This window comes from Felis catus, chromosome A1, assembly GCF_018350175.1.
Source record: "Felis catus isolate Fca126 chromosome A1, F.catus_Fca126_mat1.0, whole genome shotgun sequence".
NCBI classification, from domain to species: Eukaryota; Metazoa; Chordata; class Mammalia; order Carnivora; family Felidae; genus Felis; species Felis catus.
In genome coordinates, this window is record NC_058368.1 from 117,627,296 (window position 1) to 117,646,608 (window position 19,313).

Below are 19,313 nucleotides of genomic sequence, written 5' to 3' on the forward strand. Positions count from 1 at the left end.
CCCCTCGCCTACTTCCCCACCACTGTCCCACTCCCCACCCAGCTACAGCCACACTGATCTTAAGTTGTGCTCTCTTTGCCTCTCTGAGACTTTGCACCGGCAATTTTCCCTGCCTGAACTGTTGCCCTTTCCCTTCTTCATCTCGCTAGATCCCAGACCTCATCATTCAGGCTCATCAGTTAAGATGTCATTGCTTCCAGGAAGTCTTCCCACCTTCCGTACCTAGGTGTTCTGATAGCACCTGTACTTTCCCCACTAAAGCTCTTGCTGGTCTCCAAAAAACCACACTTCCTAACATTTGTCTTCCCCTCTGCACTGATTGTGGGCTGACTCTATGAACTGCTTTAGCCAACAGGGTATAGGTGCAGGTTCCAGGTCTAAAACTCAAGAAGCCTGGCAGCTTACACTTTTGTACATTCAGAAGCTCTGAGCCACCATTTAAGTTCAGCTACTCAGTTGGGACGGCCCTGAAACTACATGGAGAAGGAAAGAGGCTCAGCTGTTCCAGTGTCCTGGTTGAGCCTTCATAGGACTCCAGCTGCAGCTCAGGTGCCGTCTGACTGCCACCTCATGAGAGACCTGAAGTGAGACCAGCAGAATTGCGCAGCTGAGCCCAGTCAACTCACAGAACTGTGAGAGATAATAATTGTTTTAAGCCACTAAATTTCAGAGAATTTGTATGCTGTACCAAGACACCATTCTGTATTTTATTTGTCTACTGAGTGTGTCTGCCCTGCTAACTATTTTCTCTGTGAAGGCAGGGACCACGTCCATTTTTTAAAAATTGTTATATACCGGGACATTCTCTAGCACGGAATAAGCACGAAAATATTTGATTAATGTAAACTCAGACTCAACAACGAAAAATGTCTGGAACACTGGCTGTGATGAGTATACAGTGTCATGAACAAAAGGTAATGAAGTGGCTATCTGGGCAGTAGGTTCCTGATGTTAAGTTAGACAGCTTATCTCTGTAGAAGGACTGGGTCAAATTGACTGGGCCACAAGCCAACAACGGGGAGCAACCTTGGGAGCTGAAGAAGAGAATGGCCAATGGTTTTAGCAAAGCCAAAGGCACGGGAACAAAGTTGTCATTCTGATGGCGCTCCTCTGGGCAACACTGAACAGGTGATCTGCTGTGCCAGTGAGACTTCAGCTGCCCTTGCCATCTACACAGTGGTTAGTTGTTTAGATTTCTAGGAACAGATGTCATAATGTCATTTTACACGTGGAAACGGACACCTCATCTTCACAATTTTTCAACCAGCTTCAAACATGAAGGGCCCTTCAATGTTTGTATATGGAATGAATACGTTCCTACCCAAATCAATAAATCCCTGATTGGGGTCTGGTGCTCTTGTCTGTAACTATCATCAGCACAAGGTGTCCAGTCAACAGACATGGTTTGACAGTTTGTGTCAAGCTCTATGCGGGACACAAAATGGGAAAATGCCATCCCTGCCCCGGGGGAAAGAACTGGGGAGACTAGACTTACACAAATGAGACAATTAAATAACAGGACAACATATAATTACTGCTAAATTGTGTGGCAATAAATTAAGTGGTAAGGAACTGGGAAAAGCGGAGAGCAGCGAGGGCTCCAGTAGTTGGCGAGTATTCACTGAAGAGCTGGATGTGGCCGAGCCTCAGGGCATGAAAGCAACTGCAGACGAGCTGGCAGGAAGAAAGGTGCAGAAGTCCAGGGACAAAGAACAGACCCAAATCAGCTATTTTGGGGCAGCAACACAAGGATGTGAAAGGTGCCTGCCCCAAATCCCAAAGCAAGTGTATCTCTGAACCCAGTTTCCCAATATTCGTACTCCTAGGCCTTTATTTGTTTTTTTCTGCTTGCAATGGCTTTCTCCCTTCTCCACCTAGGAAACTCTTTCTCATATGTAAAGATGCAGCTCAAATGCAATGACTTTTTTGAATCTTTCCTCAGTATCCCATAGCCCAGTATTCACGATTCTATTGCAACAGATCTATTGTTTTTCCCTACTCACCCCCTCTGCCACTGCAATTAATAGCAACTTACATTTATTAGGCTCTTCCTATGTGCGAGGGGCTCTGCTAACCATTTAAATGCATTACTGAATCCTCACAACAATTCATGAGGTATTTTTTCCTCCTATTTTATAGATGAAGAACCTGAGGCTTAAGATTGTTAACTGCTATAGAACACATAGCTAGGAAGTAAGAAAGCTATTATTCAAAGCAATTGTGGAACTCCAGAGGCCATTCTTAAAACACCGGACCAAGTGTTCCTCGAGGCCACAAATGCTCTTTACTCATCTGTCTTCTCAGCTTCTATGATGGGGACTGCCACATGGCTCAAAAACTGGTGAACAAATACAACTGTCCTATCACAAAACCAGGTCTAAAAGGTGACCCCAGTAAGCTGTTAGCCCAGGTGTAGACTTCTTCCCAACCAGAAGTCATGTACCTGGGGGAAAGAAGGAGGAAGGATGTCTAAGTACCTTAGATTTGAACTTGAAGTCCTTTATTTCATATATTCACATTTGGTGAAAGAAGAACCATTCTCTTCCACACAAAAGAATGCATAGATAACACTGGCTGGGGCTGAGCATGAGGGCTCTGATTAACAGGTGTTGGGGGGTCGGTGGGGGGACGGTCTCCTCTTAGGTATTTCGAAAGCAACTCAAGTTGTTCCTGTAGAGCCAGGAAGGACTACTCGAGATCCCTCCATCTATCTGATCCTATCATGGCGCAAGCTGAGGCCCAGACAGGGGAAAAGGTCGTACGGTGGCTGCACGGTACACACAAGATGAGCCAGAGCTAGAACCCCGGAATCACAACGCTGCCTGCGCAGTTTTTTAACGCCTACCCCGTCGGTCCCAGCCCGAATCTCCTAGTCGAGGGCCTTGGACTGGAAAAGCGCGGACTACGGGCCTCTCTTGTTGGACCCTAGCGCTCCTCTCCGCCCACTGGCCCTGCTTACTACCGCCTCGTCCAGGCGCGGGGCTGGGGTACACTATTCCCCTTTTCGCGTCTCCACGGTGTCTGCAAGGTCGTCCTGCGCTACCGAGGCCGCCCTTAGCCCCGCCTCTCCACAGTCCAGTTTCCGACTCGGTTCGGCTTCGCCACCTGCGACCCCCCCCCCTTCCCCCCCACCGCTGAGCGTTCTCCCCACTCTCTTGCGGGCGGCAAGCGACGCCTCTTCCAAGGTAGGCCGGGCCCACGTCCATGCCCTTGCCGCAGTTCACCTCCCAGCCAGCCCCCACTTCCTTTCGCGCAGCGCCGGTCTTCCGGCTAGGCTCCTTTCTAATTGGCTGGCTGGAAGCTTCCTCGGGACTCGGCCGTTCGGAGGGCGCGACAGCGGCCTCTCTAGCCGCCGCCCGTAGGTCTGGCCTCGCTCTTTGGACTGCGAGCTCTCTATGCTGTTGGCGACGACATGTGGCGCCTCCCGGGACTCCTGGGCAGAGGTAGGGGGCGTCGGAGCCGCGCGTCGAGAAGCAGCTGAAACTCCGAACTGGAGAAGGGCGGGCCGGAGGACTGAGCCGAAGCCTGAGCGGGCTGGGTTAAAGCTGAGGAAAGGCGGGGCCCACGGGGGCGGGGCTACGCCCGCTGGTCAGGGGCGGCTAGAATTTGAGGTGTGAATGGGGCTCGTGGGGAAGAGGGTGGAGCTTAGGGCCACGGAGATGGGTGGGGCTATCTAAAGGGGGAGGGGTCAAATGGCTGGTGTTCCGAATTCGTGAAAGGTGGGTAGTGGCCAATGGAGTGCGGCACCAATGAGAAGAGGCAAGATTTAGAGTCAGGGCGCTCCAAACATTGAGCGAGAGTTTGCGTAGGAATGTCTGGTAATTTCATAATGGTGGTTGTCAGCCCTGGGAGGACATCAGAGTCACCCGGGGAGCATTTTCAGAATATGCCCTGGATGATCCTGGTTTATTGGCCTGGGTGGCACCTCAGAAACTGTACTAGGCAAAAGATTCCCACTTATGTCCTTGTGTAAGAACTTACGCAGTGGCAGATGCCAGTGATTCCTGGGTTCCAGGAGTGGGGCTCTGTCAAGGAACAGAGGGAAGATTGGTGGGGCCGTTCATGTTGAGATGATTGATCTTTGTTATTATACATAGCTCTTCCCCGTCTGCTGGGACCCGGCTTCCGGGGGCTGACTCCAAAGTCTACCAACCCAAATGAGCCTCAGGCTGCCTCCTCCACTCTGCTGGTCCCTGTCCCCAGCTTTGACAGGTGAGATATTACCATTCCGTCACCCATCCCTTCCCCTTACCCCCCACTCCTTCCACTTGGGATATAACTTGATAGCTTTTCTTGCCTCATCTAGGTCAGGCCCCCATGGCCCAGGCCCAGGCACGAACAAGGGCCCAAGGTCTCATGGATGGAAGGATGCCTTCCAGTGGATGTCTGCCCGTGTCTCCCCAAACACCTTGTGGGATGCCATATCATGGGTAAGGCTTCCCAGCTCTGTCCTTGACCTTCTTTGTGGATGAGAATGATCCTGCATGGTAATAAAGCCTAGAAACAAGAGCTAGGGCATCATTGTCCCCACACTCAAAATGTGAGTAACCCATGTCATTGGGGCATATTTGGGGGAGATATTGCGGCTCCTCTTCCCCTCTGCCCTGTTTCTCCTTTCATTCAGTAAACATTTATTTAACACCTTCTCTGAGCCAGGCATTTTTGTTAGGCACTTGTGACACAGCTGAGAACAAGGTAGATGTTATCAATGAATAATACTAAATAGCTAACCTGTTATATATTAATGTAGAATATTATGTATGCGTTATCTTGTTTAATCCTTATAAAAATCTTGCGAGGGAAATATAATCTCTGTTTTATAGATAAGGGAACTCAGGCTCTGGACCTTTAGGTAACATGCTTAAGGCCATACAGCTCTTAAGTAGAGAAACCAGGTTTTATTTTGGAGCTCATGCTCTTAGCTACCATGCTCTACAGATTGGTTGCTATACTTAGTGTGGCTTTGTAAAAGCACCTAGTACAGATCCCAGTACAGAACAATAAATATTTGTTGACTCTGATGTATAAAGTTAGGTGCTCAGTAGTGAACATTAGGTCCAAGAAGGCAGAATCTTTGTCATCCAGGTTCTGCACACATCACTCTCATTTCTGTCACATCTCATCCCTGTCACTTTCATGCTGTGTGCTTTAGGCAAGACTTGACTTCCCCGAGCATCAGTTGTCTTATCTGTAAATTGGTGTCATCAGCGGAATGGAGCCTGGAATGTATCCATGGTAGGGCCACTTCTCTCTGGTGCTGTGGACTAGGGGTACAACATACTTTGGAGAGGGGAGCATTTTCTCATTTTGTCAAAGATCCTGAGCCCTAGAGCTATTCTACAGTGAGTCCTTCTAGAATCTGGGCTTGGATTCTGGGGGTCCTGATGCTGTCCCTCAGCTGTGTCACTGCTGCCCTTGTGAAAGGGTACGAGCTGTCCCAGTATTCTGGATACACGTCTCTGTTATTTACATGCTGGCACCTTCTCTTCCTTCCGGCCTCAGCTCACACATCACGCCTACAGAGAGGCTATCCTTAATGCCCTATTTTGTCAGACCTCCGTCTTATGCTCTGTGTAAACTCCTGATTTCTTTCTTTTTTTTTTTTTTTTTACATTTAGCATAATTTGTTGTTATTATATTTATTTCTCTGTGTACGTGAATTTTGTCTTTCTCCCTCAGTGAAGATATAAAGGCCGTAAGGACAGAGATGTGACTATCATCTTTCCCAGTGTACCCAGTGCCTGTTGTAATAAACAGGTATTTGGGTGTGGACAGGAAGGGGCAGGGAAAACCAAGCAGTCTCTGAGCTAGGAGCTAGCTTAGGTTTTCCACACACCTGTCGGAGAAGAGATACCTTCAACAAGCCTGTATGTGTGAATGTGTCTGTGGTGGGGTGGCTTGGTCAGAGAGAAAGGAAGAGTTGTGCCTCAGGCCAGAGAAAGAGAATGAACTTGATGGTGAGCCCTGACCTGTCACTGCATTTGTGGCCAAGCCCCAGCTTACCACATTATCTTTTTGCCTGCTTAGACTTTATTCATTCGCTCCTTATGCATGTAATAATTACATGTGTGTATTTATTAGTGCTACATCTTAGCGTTCTCCTAGGCTCCAGGGATACATGGGTGAACAAAACAGACATGATTCCTGTCCTCATGGTGCTTAGAGACTAACAGGAGAGACAGACCTTAGCTAAATAATTGTCGAGGTGATTACTTAAGTACCAGTGTGATCAGGGCTCTACCAGGCAAGTTTGGGCACCGGGAGGGTATTAGTTGGCCTCAGCCAGGAGTCAGGAAAGGCTTCCCAAGGAAGTGGCGTTTGAGCTGAAGGGTGAGACTGAAGGAGGTAACTGGTGCAAAGCTGGGTCCCCAGTGTGCTGTCTTTCCCAGGGCACTCTGGCCGTGCTGGCCCTGCAGCTGGCAAGGCAGGTCCACTTCCAGTCGTCCCTGCCAGCAGGACCTCGACAAGCAGAGCACTGCTCTTGGCGCAGACCCCTGGACTGTTTCCTCTCATCTCCCTTGTGGCATCCGCGCTCCTGTGAGTTTTCAGTCCCAGGGACAGGAGGGCTAGGCTGGGAGTTTTTCTAGGCCAGGAAGCATCTCTGGACACACCTCAGGAAAAGAGCCATCAGCAGCTCCTTGCCTTTCCTATCTGAAGTCAGAGGAAGGGGAATGTGAGGAAGTTCTACCCACCCAGGGTGTGGACCACCCCTGCCCCTCAGTGTCCTCCCATGTCCTCCCCTCCCCTTCCATGAAGGGAGCCCCACAGGGATCGAGGCTGCTTTAGATCTTGGGTGTGGCTTCCTGCTTACCTTTCACCCATGACCCTTCAGGTCATTCTCTGGTCAGTCATTCATTACTAAGTGAATCTTCATTGAATAATTACTATGTACCATGGTACACAGGCGATACAGCCCAGGGGTTAAGGCCCTGGAGTTAGTGTCAGGGTTCAGGCCCCATAGCTGGTGCATACTAGTCTTGTGTCCCTGAACAAGTCACTTTTAACTCCCCCGTGCCTCAATTTTTTCATCCATAAGATGGGATAATAATAAAACCCACCTGATAGGTCTCTTGGGAGGATTAAATGAGTTAATACCTGTCAACGAGTTAGAACAGTGCCTGGCACACAGTAAGTACCCAGTAAGTATTAGTTTAAGGTCTTGTCCTTATGCTTATAATCATTATCAATATTACTATCAAATAGAGTGCCAGGTGTCGGGGCTACAACTGTGAGTGAGGTAGATGCCTCCTTGCCACTGGAAGAATTCAGGCAAATGAAGCATTTATACCTGGGGCAGGAGATCAGCATAAATGTAGGCCCCTCTTGATCCCAGCAAAGGAATTGGAGGAGGAGGTGGAGGTGTGTGAAGGAGGAAGTTCCACATTCTTCCCCCGAACCTCAGGGAACACTCAGTCGAGCCTGAGCAGACTGAGCTGATCCCCTTCTGATGTGACTACTCTTACTGGGTCTTTCCAGCACTCCGGAGGCACATTCTCCCCAGCCCTGATGGCCCAGCTCCCAGGCACACTGGCCTTAGGGAACCCAGGCTGGGCCAGGAAGAACCCTCCACTCAGCCTGAGAACCTCTCTTCATACAGCTCCGTGAGGGCATCTGGTCTTCAGGGTCTCTCTGAAGAAGGTATGTTTTCACCACCTAGAGTCAGCCAGAGGTAGAGGGGGTGGGGACTGGGCAGATGGACATTTGTTGCTGCTTATGCCACATAAGGAAATTGTCATTCCTGTGAGGGCCCGTGCTTTCTGGGGCCCTTTGAATGATTTTGATTCCTGGTGGTGGTGCTGGCCAGAGGGGCCAGGGAGACTGGGGCAGTGGGAGAAAAGGAGAAACCACACTTTCTCCTTTACCCTGGCTGGGTGTCCCCCATTTCCCTTGCAGACCCTAGTGACCTCGGCTTCCTGCATGCCAGCAGTAGCTTCAGATCCAGGGCAAAGCCAGCCCAGCCTGTGTCCACCGGACAAAAGCAGGTATGGTTCAGATGTGGCCTCCAGACCCTCAGCACATTCCCCTGGGCAGGTTGCAGTTTGAGTGAACCCTCCCATGATGAGTCTTTATATTTCTTCCCCAGGAACAAGATAAATCAAAAACTCTTTCCCTCGAGGAGGCTGTGACTTCCATTCAGCAGCTCTTCCAGCTCAGTGTTTCCATTGCTTTCAACTTCCTGGGTAACTGGGTGGACCTTGCATCAAGGCAGGCGGATGGGAGAACGGAAAGGGTATGGGGTTGGTCAAACAGAGTTAGGGCAGGGAGTGGTTTAAATTGAGAGAATTTATCTTCTCCCAGGTAGGTAGACTAGACTTGGCATGGTGGCACAGTGGTGTCAGGGACCCATCCTCATGATTCTGCCATTCTTAAAACTGACTTCCGTCTCAAGGTCCTGTTTGGCTATTGCAGCTTTCTTTCTGGAAGGGGATAGGTGGGAAAGCTAAAGGACTACTCCTTCCCCACCTAGAAAGTTGCACAAATCAGTGTCCAGGATGTAGGCCTCTGACCACACCTGGTCACAGAGGAGCCTGGGAAATGTAGTCTCTAGCTGAATGTCCATGTGCTTACCTGAACATTCTGTTACTGTGTAAGAAGCAGAAGAGAAATCTGGGAGGATACCTTGCGTTTTCTGACACGTTTAGGTGAGAAGAGACTCCTAAGGTCTGGAGCAGGCTCTCAAATGCACAGACAGGAACTCTTACCCACGTCTGGAGACTCTAGATGCCCCTCCACCATTTGTTCTGTTCTCTGCAGTGACTTGGCTTAAGTTTCAGGCCTTTTAATGCAGCGAGCCAGACTGCCAACAGCATCTGTTGGAGTGTATTGGGCAGATGCATGAGAAGGTGGGATTCTTTCAGCACAAAGCTGTTAAGCATTCACCTTTTCTAGGCCCTATTTTAGGTGTCAGGGATACAGTGATTCATGAGACAGAGTTCTTACTGTCATGGAGCTGACGTGTGAATTGAGGGGGAGAAGAATAAAACATTGCCAAATAAATAAAAAAGAATTTCAGATGATGGTGAATGTTAGAATTGTAAACAGGGGAATGTGTCAGTGACTCGGGGAAGGAGCAGCTTTTGATTTGGAAGTCCTCACTGATGGGAAGAACTCTGTGCCAAGACCTGACTGACAAAAACAAGCCAGTCTTGTTTCTGTATAGAGAAATAGCTTTCCAAACAGGGGGAACAGCTAGTACAAAGGTCCTGAGGCAGTATTGAGTTTTGCTTGTGAAAGGAATAAAAGAAAGGTGAGTGTGGCTGCAACTTAGAAATCGCCAGGAGAGTAGAAACAGATGAAGTGAGAGAAGGAGGAAGGGGCTAGGTCAGGCAAGCCTTCTGAGCCACTGTGGAGTGTGGATTTTCTACGGGAGATCAGAAGCCATTGGAGGGTTTTACGGTGGAAGAGGAGGAGGGCAGTCACATGATCTGATGTACTTTTTCAGATTTGTGTGGACAAATGTGGAGTGCAGGCATGCCAGAGGAAACAGGAGACTGGGTTGGAGCTGTTACTGATGGCATAGCAAAGCGTCATGGTGGCTTGGTCTAGGTTAGAGGCAGAGGGGACAGAGAAGAGAGATGGATCGAGGAGCCAGTGTGGACAATGGGGACAGGGGTGGGATCCTTTGCCCTCTTGAGTCTTCTCAAGGGCAGAGGGCTCTGTGCATCCTGGACAGCAAATTTTCAGGCAGCAGGGAGGTAACTTTAATTCACTGCTGGCTGAATGGAACCTGGCTTCTACCTCATTAGCTTTTTGTGATTTTGATGGGCCGACAGTCTCTTCTGAGGATTTTCTTGCCCATTCCTTCATTCATATATTCATTTATTCAGCAATGCTAAGCAGTGTGGCAGAACACAAAGGGAGCACAAGCCATCATCATATTTTGCATTTGTATAGAGCTTTCACCCTATGCGAAGTTATTTCTTCTACATTCTTTTTCTGCTTCTGCCTCCAGGATTTTGCAGTCTAATTGAGGAGACAGGGCTTGTACTCTGGAAACAGTTTAGTTCATGGAAAAAGGCTTGTATACTGAGTAAAAACCAAGAGAGTGAAGCCTGAGTGTGGTCTGAAGCTTCCAGAGTAGAGGCGGAATGGGAAAGTCTGCTGGTGGAGGCAGAAAGATAGCCCAGGGAGGAAAGACAACTTGAGCAAAGGTTTGAGTTGGGACTTGGCTGTGCCCAGCCCCGTCTGTGTTTTCTGTTTGCTCATTTGTTTGGATGATAAAATGGAACATGGGTTTTGCTGTCCGGACACACCTGAGTTCAGGTCACAGCTGTCTTACTTTCTCTCTCACGGTTTCCTCCTAAAGCAGGCTTAACAGTATCAGCTGTTACCAATTCGATCTAGTTCATTACAAGCAGCCTAAGCCCACTCTGGCTAACTTAAGCACAAAAGGAATCTACTGGGATCTGTTGATCTGCCAAATCTCAGGACAGGAATAGAGAAGGTCCGGGGATCCAGGCGGCAGTAACTGAGGGACAGTGTCTTCAGAGTTTTGCTGTCAGAATAAACCTGCAAAAGCTATTTTCTCTCCTGCCTCAACCAGATCAGGATTCAGATTCCTGAGTGAGGGACTTACTGGTTGGGAAGAGCATGGCACAACGATTGATAGCACTGGGCAGCGGGGAGGAGGGCTGCTCTCCAAGGAAAACTGGGGAGCTGGTACCAAGAGGAGGATGTTGTATAGGAGGGCAGAACCCACTGATGTCTCTGGCAAACCAGTGAAATATTCGGAGGCTGGAAACATATGCAGAGTGTCTAGCACAAAAAAGAAAGGAAGCAGCTTATGAGGATCTGGCCAAGGATGTGGGGAGGTTCACAGAGGAAGTTGTGTTTACACTCTGTGCTTTCTTACAGGGACAGAGAACATGAGGAATGGGGACTACACGACAGCCTTTTCCTACTTCCAGAAAGCAGCAGACCGTGGCTACAGCAAAGCACAGTACAATGTGGGCTTGTGTCATGAGCATGGCAGAGGCACCCCCAGGGACCTTGGCAAGGTACTGCACCTCCTCTTTGTCCCCAGGCCTGTCTCCTGAGCTGCCCTGCCCAAAGTTGACCTCCAGAAATGAGCAGCAGGAGGGCTTGGGGAGAGTTCACCTTCTCTCTCCCAGCCATGAGGGAAAAAGAAGACAGAAGCTTCTAACTTGCAGGAATTTAGATTCAGAAGGAGGCCAGGGACCTTGTCTTTTTTCTTTGCAGCTGTATCCTCAGGACCTAGAACCTTACCTTGATGAATGGATTAATTCATTGTAAAAATGTAGGATAAGTACGCAAAGATGTTATATATATATAAGAATGTACTTTTCTTAGAATTGTATATGATGGCAAAAAAAAAAAAAAAGGGAAAGCAACTTGAAGTTATTCAATAGTAAGTTGGTTAATAATATCTATGTGGGCCTTAAAAAATGATGCACCAAGGGCAGCTGGGTGGCTCATTTTGTTGAACATATGACTCTTGATTTTGGCTCAGGTCATGATTTCACGGTTCCTGAGTTTGAGCTCCATGCCAGGCTCCGTGCTGTGATTGTCTCTCTCCTTCTCTAGCTGCTCCTGCACTGGTCTCTCAAAATAAGTAAATATTTTTAAAAAATGATGCACTAGATCTATGTTTACTGGCAGGGAAAGATATTCATGGTGTATTGTTAAATGGAAAAATAGATTACAAAAGTGTGAATGTTCTCTCTCTCTCACTGTTTCTTCCTATACACACACACACACACACACACACACACACATTTATATGTATATGTGTGTGTGCGTGTATATGTGTACATGTATAAATACACATATATGTGGGAAGAAATTTGCAAAGCTGTAAAGTAAAAGTGAACAGAGAATGATCTTTAGGAGGCAGGATTGGGGGGGGGATTTTATGTTTCTATTTTTGGTTTATCTGTATTTTGCAATTTGGGCTTATCTATTTTCTGATGAATCTGTATTGATGATGTATTATTTAATTAAAATAGTTTTTACAAATTTCGCTCAAAGAGAAGGCTGGCTTGCAGAGGTATCAGTTTACTAGGTGTCTCTCCCTTTGTCCCAGGCAGTTCTTTTTTACCAGCTGGCTGCCAGCCAGGGTCACCGCCTGGCTCAGTACCGTTACGCCAGGTGCCTGTTGCAAGGCCCAGCCTCCACTTGGGATCCTGAGTGCCAGAGGGCAGTGTCCATGCTTAAGCAGGCTGCACACTCGGGCTTGAGAGAGGTGAGTGCCCAGGGTAGGGGTGGGGAGTCTCTCCTGGGCTCCTAGAGTATGCGGGGCCTGAAAGTGATGGAAATGCCTTTTTCCTTCCTCCTGAACCACAGGCTCAAGCTTTCCTCGGGGTGCTTTTCACCAAGGAGCCACACCTGGATGAGCAGAGAGCTGTGAAATACCTTTGGCTTGCGGCCAACAATGGGGTATGGGATTGCCAGTGTCCACACATGTTGGGGATCGAGTCTGCTGAAAGAGGGAATCTTGGAACTGGTACCAGGCTCTGCTGCGCATAGGAGAGGGTTGACAGGAACGCTGGGCCAGCTTCAGGTCTTAACTGTTGCTGACTTACTGTGTGACCCTTGGGCAGGTCTAGTGGGGCCCTGGAGTTGGCTGACAGCAATCTGTGAGAGCTGTCGGTAGTTTAAAATCAGCTGTGGGTGGAGTATTTGCACCACAGAAATGACTGCATGCTCCAGAGCAGGGCCTGTTTCACTGCAGAGCCAGTTGCTACGCTTACCGGCATATTCCTGAGCCGGTCACTTCTTGTTCTCCTCATCTGGAAAATTGCGATGGAATGACTGCCTCACCTGTCGACTGCTTCACGGGTGTTGTTGTGAGGATCAAAATCTAACTGAGGTAGCAGGTGTGTGAGTGCTTGGCCAGTTGAGCACAGAGAAGGTGCACCCTCATGGACGGTGCAGTTTGGGGAAGTCAGAAGACACTGCCCAGTTTCAGCGGTGGCAGGTGTCTGGGGGCCTTGGCATCCAGGCTGCAGGACCGTGAGTTTGTTCCCCAGAGTGTTAGTTTCATGGGGTGTTTGTAATAGGAAGGAAAACATGGTCAGATGGGTTTGGGAAATGCTGCACTAAACAGGTGTCTTCAGTGCAGGTGATCTCAAAGCTTCACCTCAGTGTGAATCACCAAAAAGGTGCCTGTGGTTTGCTGTATTCCTGAAATGTACTTGAGCAGGACTTTTTTGGGCACTGCGTGCTGAAAGATCAGGAGTAGTGGATTAAAGCAAGCCATGTGCATGTACTGGAATTTCCCTGCACTGGGGCTGCTGATTCTCGGTGTATTCTGGCCAACACAGTGGTACCTGATTGGACTCTTGGGCATCAGAATACTTTTTTGTTTTTACTCTGTTACCTGTAGTAGCTTTCAGAAGGGGACCAGTGTCACCAACTAGTACTGCCTCTGTGCCTGCCTTCCTTGATGGAGTCCCAGCTCTATCTCGGGCTGAGTGTGCTTCACCGTCTCATGTGCTAGACATGCCTGAGGGCACCTTGGTCCACTTCGGTCAGGACGCTGGGAGAAATGCACAGAGGGTGTTGGGCACGGTCCTGACACACACACCCACCCCCCGGGAGTAATTGTGTCTTTGTAGGTTTGTACTGAGCAGTGTTGCAGGGTGGCTGTTTTGGCCTTGGGAATGTGCAGCGCTGTGTTCTAAGCTGGTCTACAGTCATGAGTCCACCATATTTATTACATAGACTTTGCCCTGCAAGTTACAGAAACTCTCTCAAGAAATTGGACTCTGGAAATTAGAAGAGAAATGAGACCATGGTTGGGAATCAACAGAGTTGTTTTTTTTTTTTTAAGTTGGGTGCTTGAATATAATAATTTTCCAGTAAAGAGGGAGAGATTAAAATCTCTTTAGGGCGGGGCACCTGGGTGGCTTGGTCGGTTAAGCGTCTGATTTCAGCTCAGGTCATGATCTCACGGTCCGTGAGTTTGAGCCCCGCGTCGGGCTCTGTGCTGACAGCTCAGAGCCTGGAGCCTGTTTCAGATTCTGTGTCTCCCTCTCTCTCTGCCCCTCCCCTGTTCATGCTCTGTCTCTCTCTGTCTCAAAAATAAATAAACTTTGGGGCGCCTGGGTGGTGCAGTCGGTTAAGCGTCCGACTTCAGCCAGGTCACGATCTCGCGGTCCGTGGGTTCGAGCCCCGCGTCGGGCTCTGGGCTGATGGCTCAGAGCCTGGAGCCTGTTTCCGATTCTGTGTCTCCCTCTCTCTCTGCCCCTCCCCCATTCATGCTCTGTCTCTCTCTGTCCCAAAAATAAATAAACGTTGAAAAAATAAATAAATAAATAAATAAATAAATAAACGTTAAAAAAATTTAAAAAATAAAATAAAATCTCTTTAGGGCAACTAAAATAATAAGAAAATAATAACAGTAAGCACTTTTAATGTATTAACACATATAATTTTCATAACAATTCAATCAGGTAGGTGTTATTATTATTTCCCACTTTATAGACGAGGACGCTGAGGCACAGGGGCATAGAATAATATGCCTGAGGTTACGTAGCTGGTAAGTGGTAGAGCCAAGATTGGAACCCAGACAGTCTGGCTATATAGGTTGTTCTCTTAAGCCCTACCTGCTAATGCCTCTCTAAGGATCATAGTTTTCAGTGAGAGGAGAGAGGATCCAGCATTTTGGGCAAAGGGATTATTAGACTTTTAACCTTTCAAAGGAGGGACACTCTCTGTAGTGTATGTTTTGCAGCCCCTGGGCAGAGATTCAGAAAGGCATTTGGGGCCTTTGAGAAGCCTAGCCTCTAGCCTGGCTCCTGGCTCTTCTAGCCTAACTAGGAGCCTGACTCCCAGGTTCCCCACCGTTGGGTTGGTCGTTCCCGTGGCCGTCACTTCTGTCTGCCTTCAGCATCAGCCTCAGCGAGAGGCAGCCACACTGCCCCTCGAATCTGCCTGGGCAGAGGGATCCCCGGCTCCTCTGTGTTGGGCACACTCTGGGCCTCTGGCTTTTCATACTTGAGATCCCTTGGTACAGGGGGGACTGGGACTGGACCTTGAACCTATATGGATGAAGCCCCAGCTGGCCCGACTACTCCACCTTCCTCTTGCCTTAGCATTTCAGTTCTTCTCTCCTGCATGTGTGCATATCTGTACAGCTGTCTATTTTCCCTTTTAGGACTCACAGAGCAGATACCACTTGGGAATTTGCTATGAGAAGGGCCTTGGTGTGCAGAGGAATCTGGGAGAGGCTATACGATGTTACCAGCAGTCAGCGGCTCTGGGCAATGAACCTGCCCGGGAAAGGTTGCGGACCCTCTTTTCCATGGAAGCAGTGGTTAAAGGTGCATGTCAGAGCCAACAAGTTCCCTTCCCTGAGCTCAGTGCCCTGTGACAGAGAAGGGGGTGGCAGTAGTCCTTGGTCTCCTTGGCATTTCTTGCCCCAGTAATGGGTAAGAGCACAGCTTTTTGGGTCAGACACACCTGAGCTTTAAGAACCCTGCTATGTCACTGAACTCGGACTCCATGTCTTTGAAAATGACGTGGTTCTTCACTTCTGAAAATGAGGGTACTACTAGTACCTTGTTCGGTTGTAAGGATTAAATGAAATGGTTCTAGAGGGCTTGGCACAACCTGGCATACAACAGGTGTTGAATAAATGGTAGCCTCCCTGAGGATTTTTCAGGAGAGACCGTATCCTGAGATTGCCTCAGTGCCCTGAATTACCCTTTGAGGGCTCTGAGTGCTCACTCCTGAGTCACTCGGGCTGGCTGGGGTTAACAACGCCAGGGGCAACCAAGCTCTTTAAGAAGTCCTTGCTCCAAAGTTAAGAACCCACAGTATGAGTAAGAGTCGCTCTCACCTCTCCTCACAGCCCTGGGGCCCAGCGATTTGGCAGTTAAAGGATTGAAGTCCTTCTCCAGCCCCTCCCTCTGCAGCCTCAACACTCTGCTGGCGGGAGCCTCACGCCTCCCACACGCCTCGAGCACAGGGAACCTTGGCCTCCTCTGTAGAAGTGGGCGTCTCGGAGCCAGTCCCAGGGGAACTCTTCCCCCACACAACTATCCTTTGGAAAGGAGTCTCGTCAGACTGGGTTTTGGCTAAGGTAAGATAAGACGTAGTTACTTATCTGGTGCTGGGGTGGGGAGGGTGCACAGGTTGGATGGCAACAAAAATAGGTGTCAGTGTCCCTTTCTGAGGTGGACATTCCAGCGAGAGCTGAGTTTCTCAAGCAATTTCAAGTGCTGGCTAATAAATGACTTTGACCTTTCCTCCAGTTGGTAGGAGGAAAGGTGGGCAGTGGAAACATTGCCCTCACAGGTGGGCAGTGGAAACATTGATAGTTATTTCCGGTTCTGTGCGCGAAAGGGATTCATTCAGTGACCTGTAAAAAACTCTCCTGAAGGTTCCAGAGTCTTACCATAGCCTGTGACTGAGTAAACCACTTACATATACTTTCCCATGTCTCAGTTTCCTAGGCTTAGACTGCATGACAGATGTTTGCCAACATCTGACGTATGTGCTTCTGGTGGTTCATAAGAGGATTTTAGGTACTCTAATATTTTCTATCTTAGTAGTTGTATATTTAATACATAATGTAAAAATGTGACTAGCACATTATAGTTTCACAGATATTAAAAACGATCCATTTAAAGAAAAACATTGTGAAATTGGATAAAAGGGAGCACAGGTCCCACCCATGGTGGTTCCACGAATGGCTAAAACTTGAGGAACATTGAGTCAGGCCATTCCCAAGATGGGCTTCCGTATTCACTTTTGTTCGTCCCCAGTGGAGTTAGGATCATCTTCATCACTGATTTGGGAGGAATGAGTTTCTTGCCTACGTACCTAATATGTCTGCTTGACTTTTTCAGACCTTCTCACTTCAGCCCTAAAGATGGAGCCTGTGGCTTCTCTGTTACAACTTGAGTCCCAAAGCAGAGGCCAGATATCTACACAACTTCCCAAAGAAACTTAAGCATCTGCCCCAGCAGAGTAAAGAAGAAGAAAGTGTGTAAAGACCCAGGTCCTGGCCATGTCACCTTGCCTGGCCGTGTCCCCTTATGAAGCAGTGACCTGACCCACTACATTGTTTTCTCAGTTGTTGACCGAAGGCATTGGTGTATGTCCTTTGACCCTACAGAGCTCATGGGGGGCATTTCACTGCAGAAAGGGCCTTGGTGACCACTTAGGCCCAATGAGGCAGACTGTTGCCCGTGGTTGTATGGCTTTATGAGTCACCAGGCCAGGAGAAGACCAGGCCCCCTGACTCCTGGCTCAGGGCTCTGTTTTGCCAGTTCACACTAGCTTTATGTGTTACTGTCACATCTCTCCAATGTGAGGGAGTAAGTGGAGGCTTGGAGCAGGAAAGTGTAGATTTTGAGATCCTTGTTTGTGAAGGGTGTGCCAGAAATGGATGGGAGTTTAATAAAATAGATACTGGATTATCTCATCACTCTTGCCTTTGAGTATGTTGGGGAGAGCTGGGGGTGGGGCAGGGGGAGCTGAAAGCAGAGGCTCCCACCTCATCTCTAAACTCTCCATTAACCAATTTGAAGGGTCTTAAAAGCTTCTCCAAGGGAGAGACTTAGGAAAAAATGATTTCTGAGTCAACGCTAATGACTCCAATTACCGAATCTGTGAATAGCTATTCCCTGGCTTCTGGATGTTAGCCCAAATTCAATAGCATGGATGTGGTTGAGGGTAGGGAGTGGGAGGGACCAAACCCTCTAGTAACTGTTCAGATGTGAAAGATCACCCAGCTTGGCCAGTTCAACAGTGGAAGGAGTTGGGGGTGGAGGTTGTCTTCTCTGCTGCCCACCCCTCTCACCAACCTCCAGTGGCTCCTGCCACACTTTTCCAGCACTTTCCTCTTGTCATGGGGGCCCTAGGCTTCTTTCAACTTTAGTGTCTCCCCTGACTGCTACTCCCTTTCCAGAGCTGCCCTGCACGCTGGCCTTCCCACCCCCACACTGATCCCCTCATGCGGCTGCCTCCCACAGATGTCTCCTTGGGATCTGGGACCTTGTCTTTGTATTCTGGTATCCTCAGCACTTAGCACAAGGCCCACGCTAGTAGGGGCTCAAATACACACGTTGGTTAAAGGTTAGGTTTTTAAGCTGTACAATGCACTAATCTCTGCAAGAAAAAAAAAGTTTCTGTGGTCAAATAAGTTTGGGAAACACTATACCAGACATCCCTTTTTTTTTATATAGATTTACAGTGTACATCAGCATCTTTAAGGTTTCAAGAAGTCCTGCAGTAAAGAACTTGGTTAACCCCACGTTTGCCAGCCTGAACCAAGCACAGAGCCCAGCCACACACAGATTGCTGCTCAAACTTCCTGGGGCACCTTCGGTAAAGTGTCATTTCCTGCCCTCCTGTGGGACCCTACTCTCCAGTCTCCTCCCCTCCTCTTGTCATTTTGGCTTACCGATTCCTTCTGGGGAAGGAGTGGCAGTTCAGACAGCCGTGGGACAGCGGGCGTCCCATGTTGAGGGCCAGATGCAGCTCTCCTTCCCCCTCAGTCATTACAAGTTAAGTACTGATTCAATTTGGGGTGCTAAACGTGGAGGTAGGATATTTTTAAGCTCTCCTTGTGGAAAGGCAGGATGGAAGAGTCGTGAGAGCAATGTTGTCAAGGGACCAGAAATCCTTGGCTGTTCAGTCACTGCGGTCTCCGTCCATCCCCAAGGGGTGGGCCTTCATCCACAGACCCAGGCACTGCTGTGCTTTCGCCATTACAATTCCATTGTTAATGACTTGTCATCAGTGCCCTGAAAGGAAATATGAGGTGGGGAGGACAGGGGAGTGGCCCCTGCCTGGGTTAGGTACAGGGTGACCCAAGTTTTAGGACCTGGTGCCCTTCAGCAGTGAGACTTTTGTGCGAGGCTGTGCTGACTCAGTTCCCTTATCCAGAGATGTTGCTTTCAGGGATCCTTGACACAGTACAGACAAGGCTGTTCGATTCATTATATCTTCAGTGCTAATACAGTGCAGGGTACTTAGTAAATGTTCAGTAAATATCTGTTGAAGGAATGAGTGATTTTATGCATTGCCCCCTTTCCACCCAGTTCCTTGCACCAAGCCTACCTAGCACATAGTAAGTGCTTTAAATATTTGTCGAATCCATGATTCTGTATACTCCCAACTGCTACTTCTGACACCTAGTAATTGCTCAATAAATACAAAGTGTTTGTTGAATGAGTGTTTCTGGTCATGCCTCCGTCCTCCCCTGCCCCATTACGTCATACTCCATACTTAGTAGGAGCTGGAAAAGGCTGACCTATTTTCTTGGTGCATACTATGTGCCAGGCCGAGCCCATGCTAAAACACCTCCCTCCCCCTCCTGTCTTCCTTTTGGGATATAGTTC

General features: G+C 48.6%; 1 protein-coding gene across 5 annotated transcripts; it reads left to right on the forward strand.

Annotated features, from left to right (window-relative positions):
- The first annotated feature begins 3,175 nt into the window (after positions 1-3,175).
- On the forward strand, positions 3,176-19,143 carry DELE1 (DAP3 binding cell death enhancer 1). Of its 5 annotated transcripts, none has more exons than XR_006599862.1 (14): positions 3,176-3,443; positions 4,098-4,212; positions 4,307-4,430; positions 6,390-6,537; positions 7,477-7,638; positions 7,894-7,982; positions 8,084-8,180; positions 10,855-10,997; positions 12,044-12,202; positions 12,304-12,396; positions 15,119-15,284; positions 15,815-16,045; positions 16,411-16,490; positions 18,156-19,143. XR_006599862.1 is itself a non-coding variant. In XM_019833753.2 (13 exons), exons 1-12 carry the CDS (start codon positions 3,413-3,415, stop codon positions 16,042-16,044), a joined length of 1,557 nt encoding a protein of 518 aa, XP_019689312.2. In that variant the 5' UTR covers positions 3,176-3,412; the 3' UTR covers position 16,045; positions 18,156-19,143. The 5 variants fall into 5 exon arrangements, 3 of the variants coding, with proteins under 3 accessions (XP_019689312.2, XP_019689316.2, XP_003980916.2); XR_006599859.1 differs by lacking the exon at positions 18,156-19,143 and adding an exon at positions 16,815-17,392; XM_019833753.2 differs by lacking the exon at positions 16,411-16,490.
- Positions 19,144-19,313: the final 170 nt, after the last annotated feature.

What these genes read in the sequence shown, in the direction of transcription:
- DELE1 (XM_019833753.2), top strand. Translation starts at nt 3,413, where the DNA reads ATGTGGCGCCTCCCGGGACTCCTGGGCAGAG. An exon ending in TCAGGGTCTCTCTGAAGAAG is followed by an intron (nt 7,639 to 7,893) that starts GTATGTTTTCAC and finishes TTTCCCTTGCAG; the next exon opens with ACCCTAGTGACCTCGGCTTC. An exon ending in GGCTTGCGGCCAACAATGGG is followed by an intron (nt 12,397 to 15,118) that starts GTATGGGATTGC and finishes TTTCCCTTTTAG; the next exon opens with GACTCACAGAGCAGATACCA.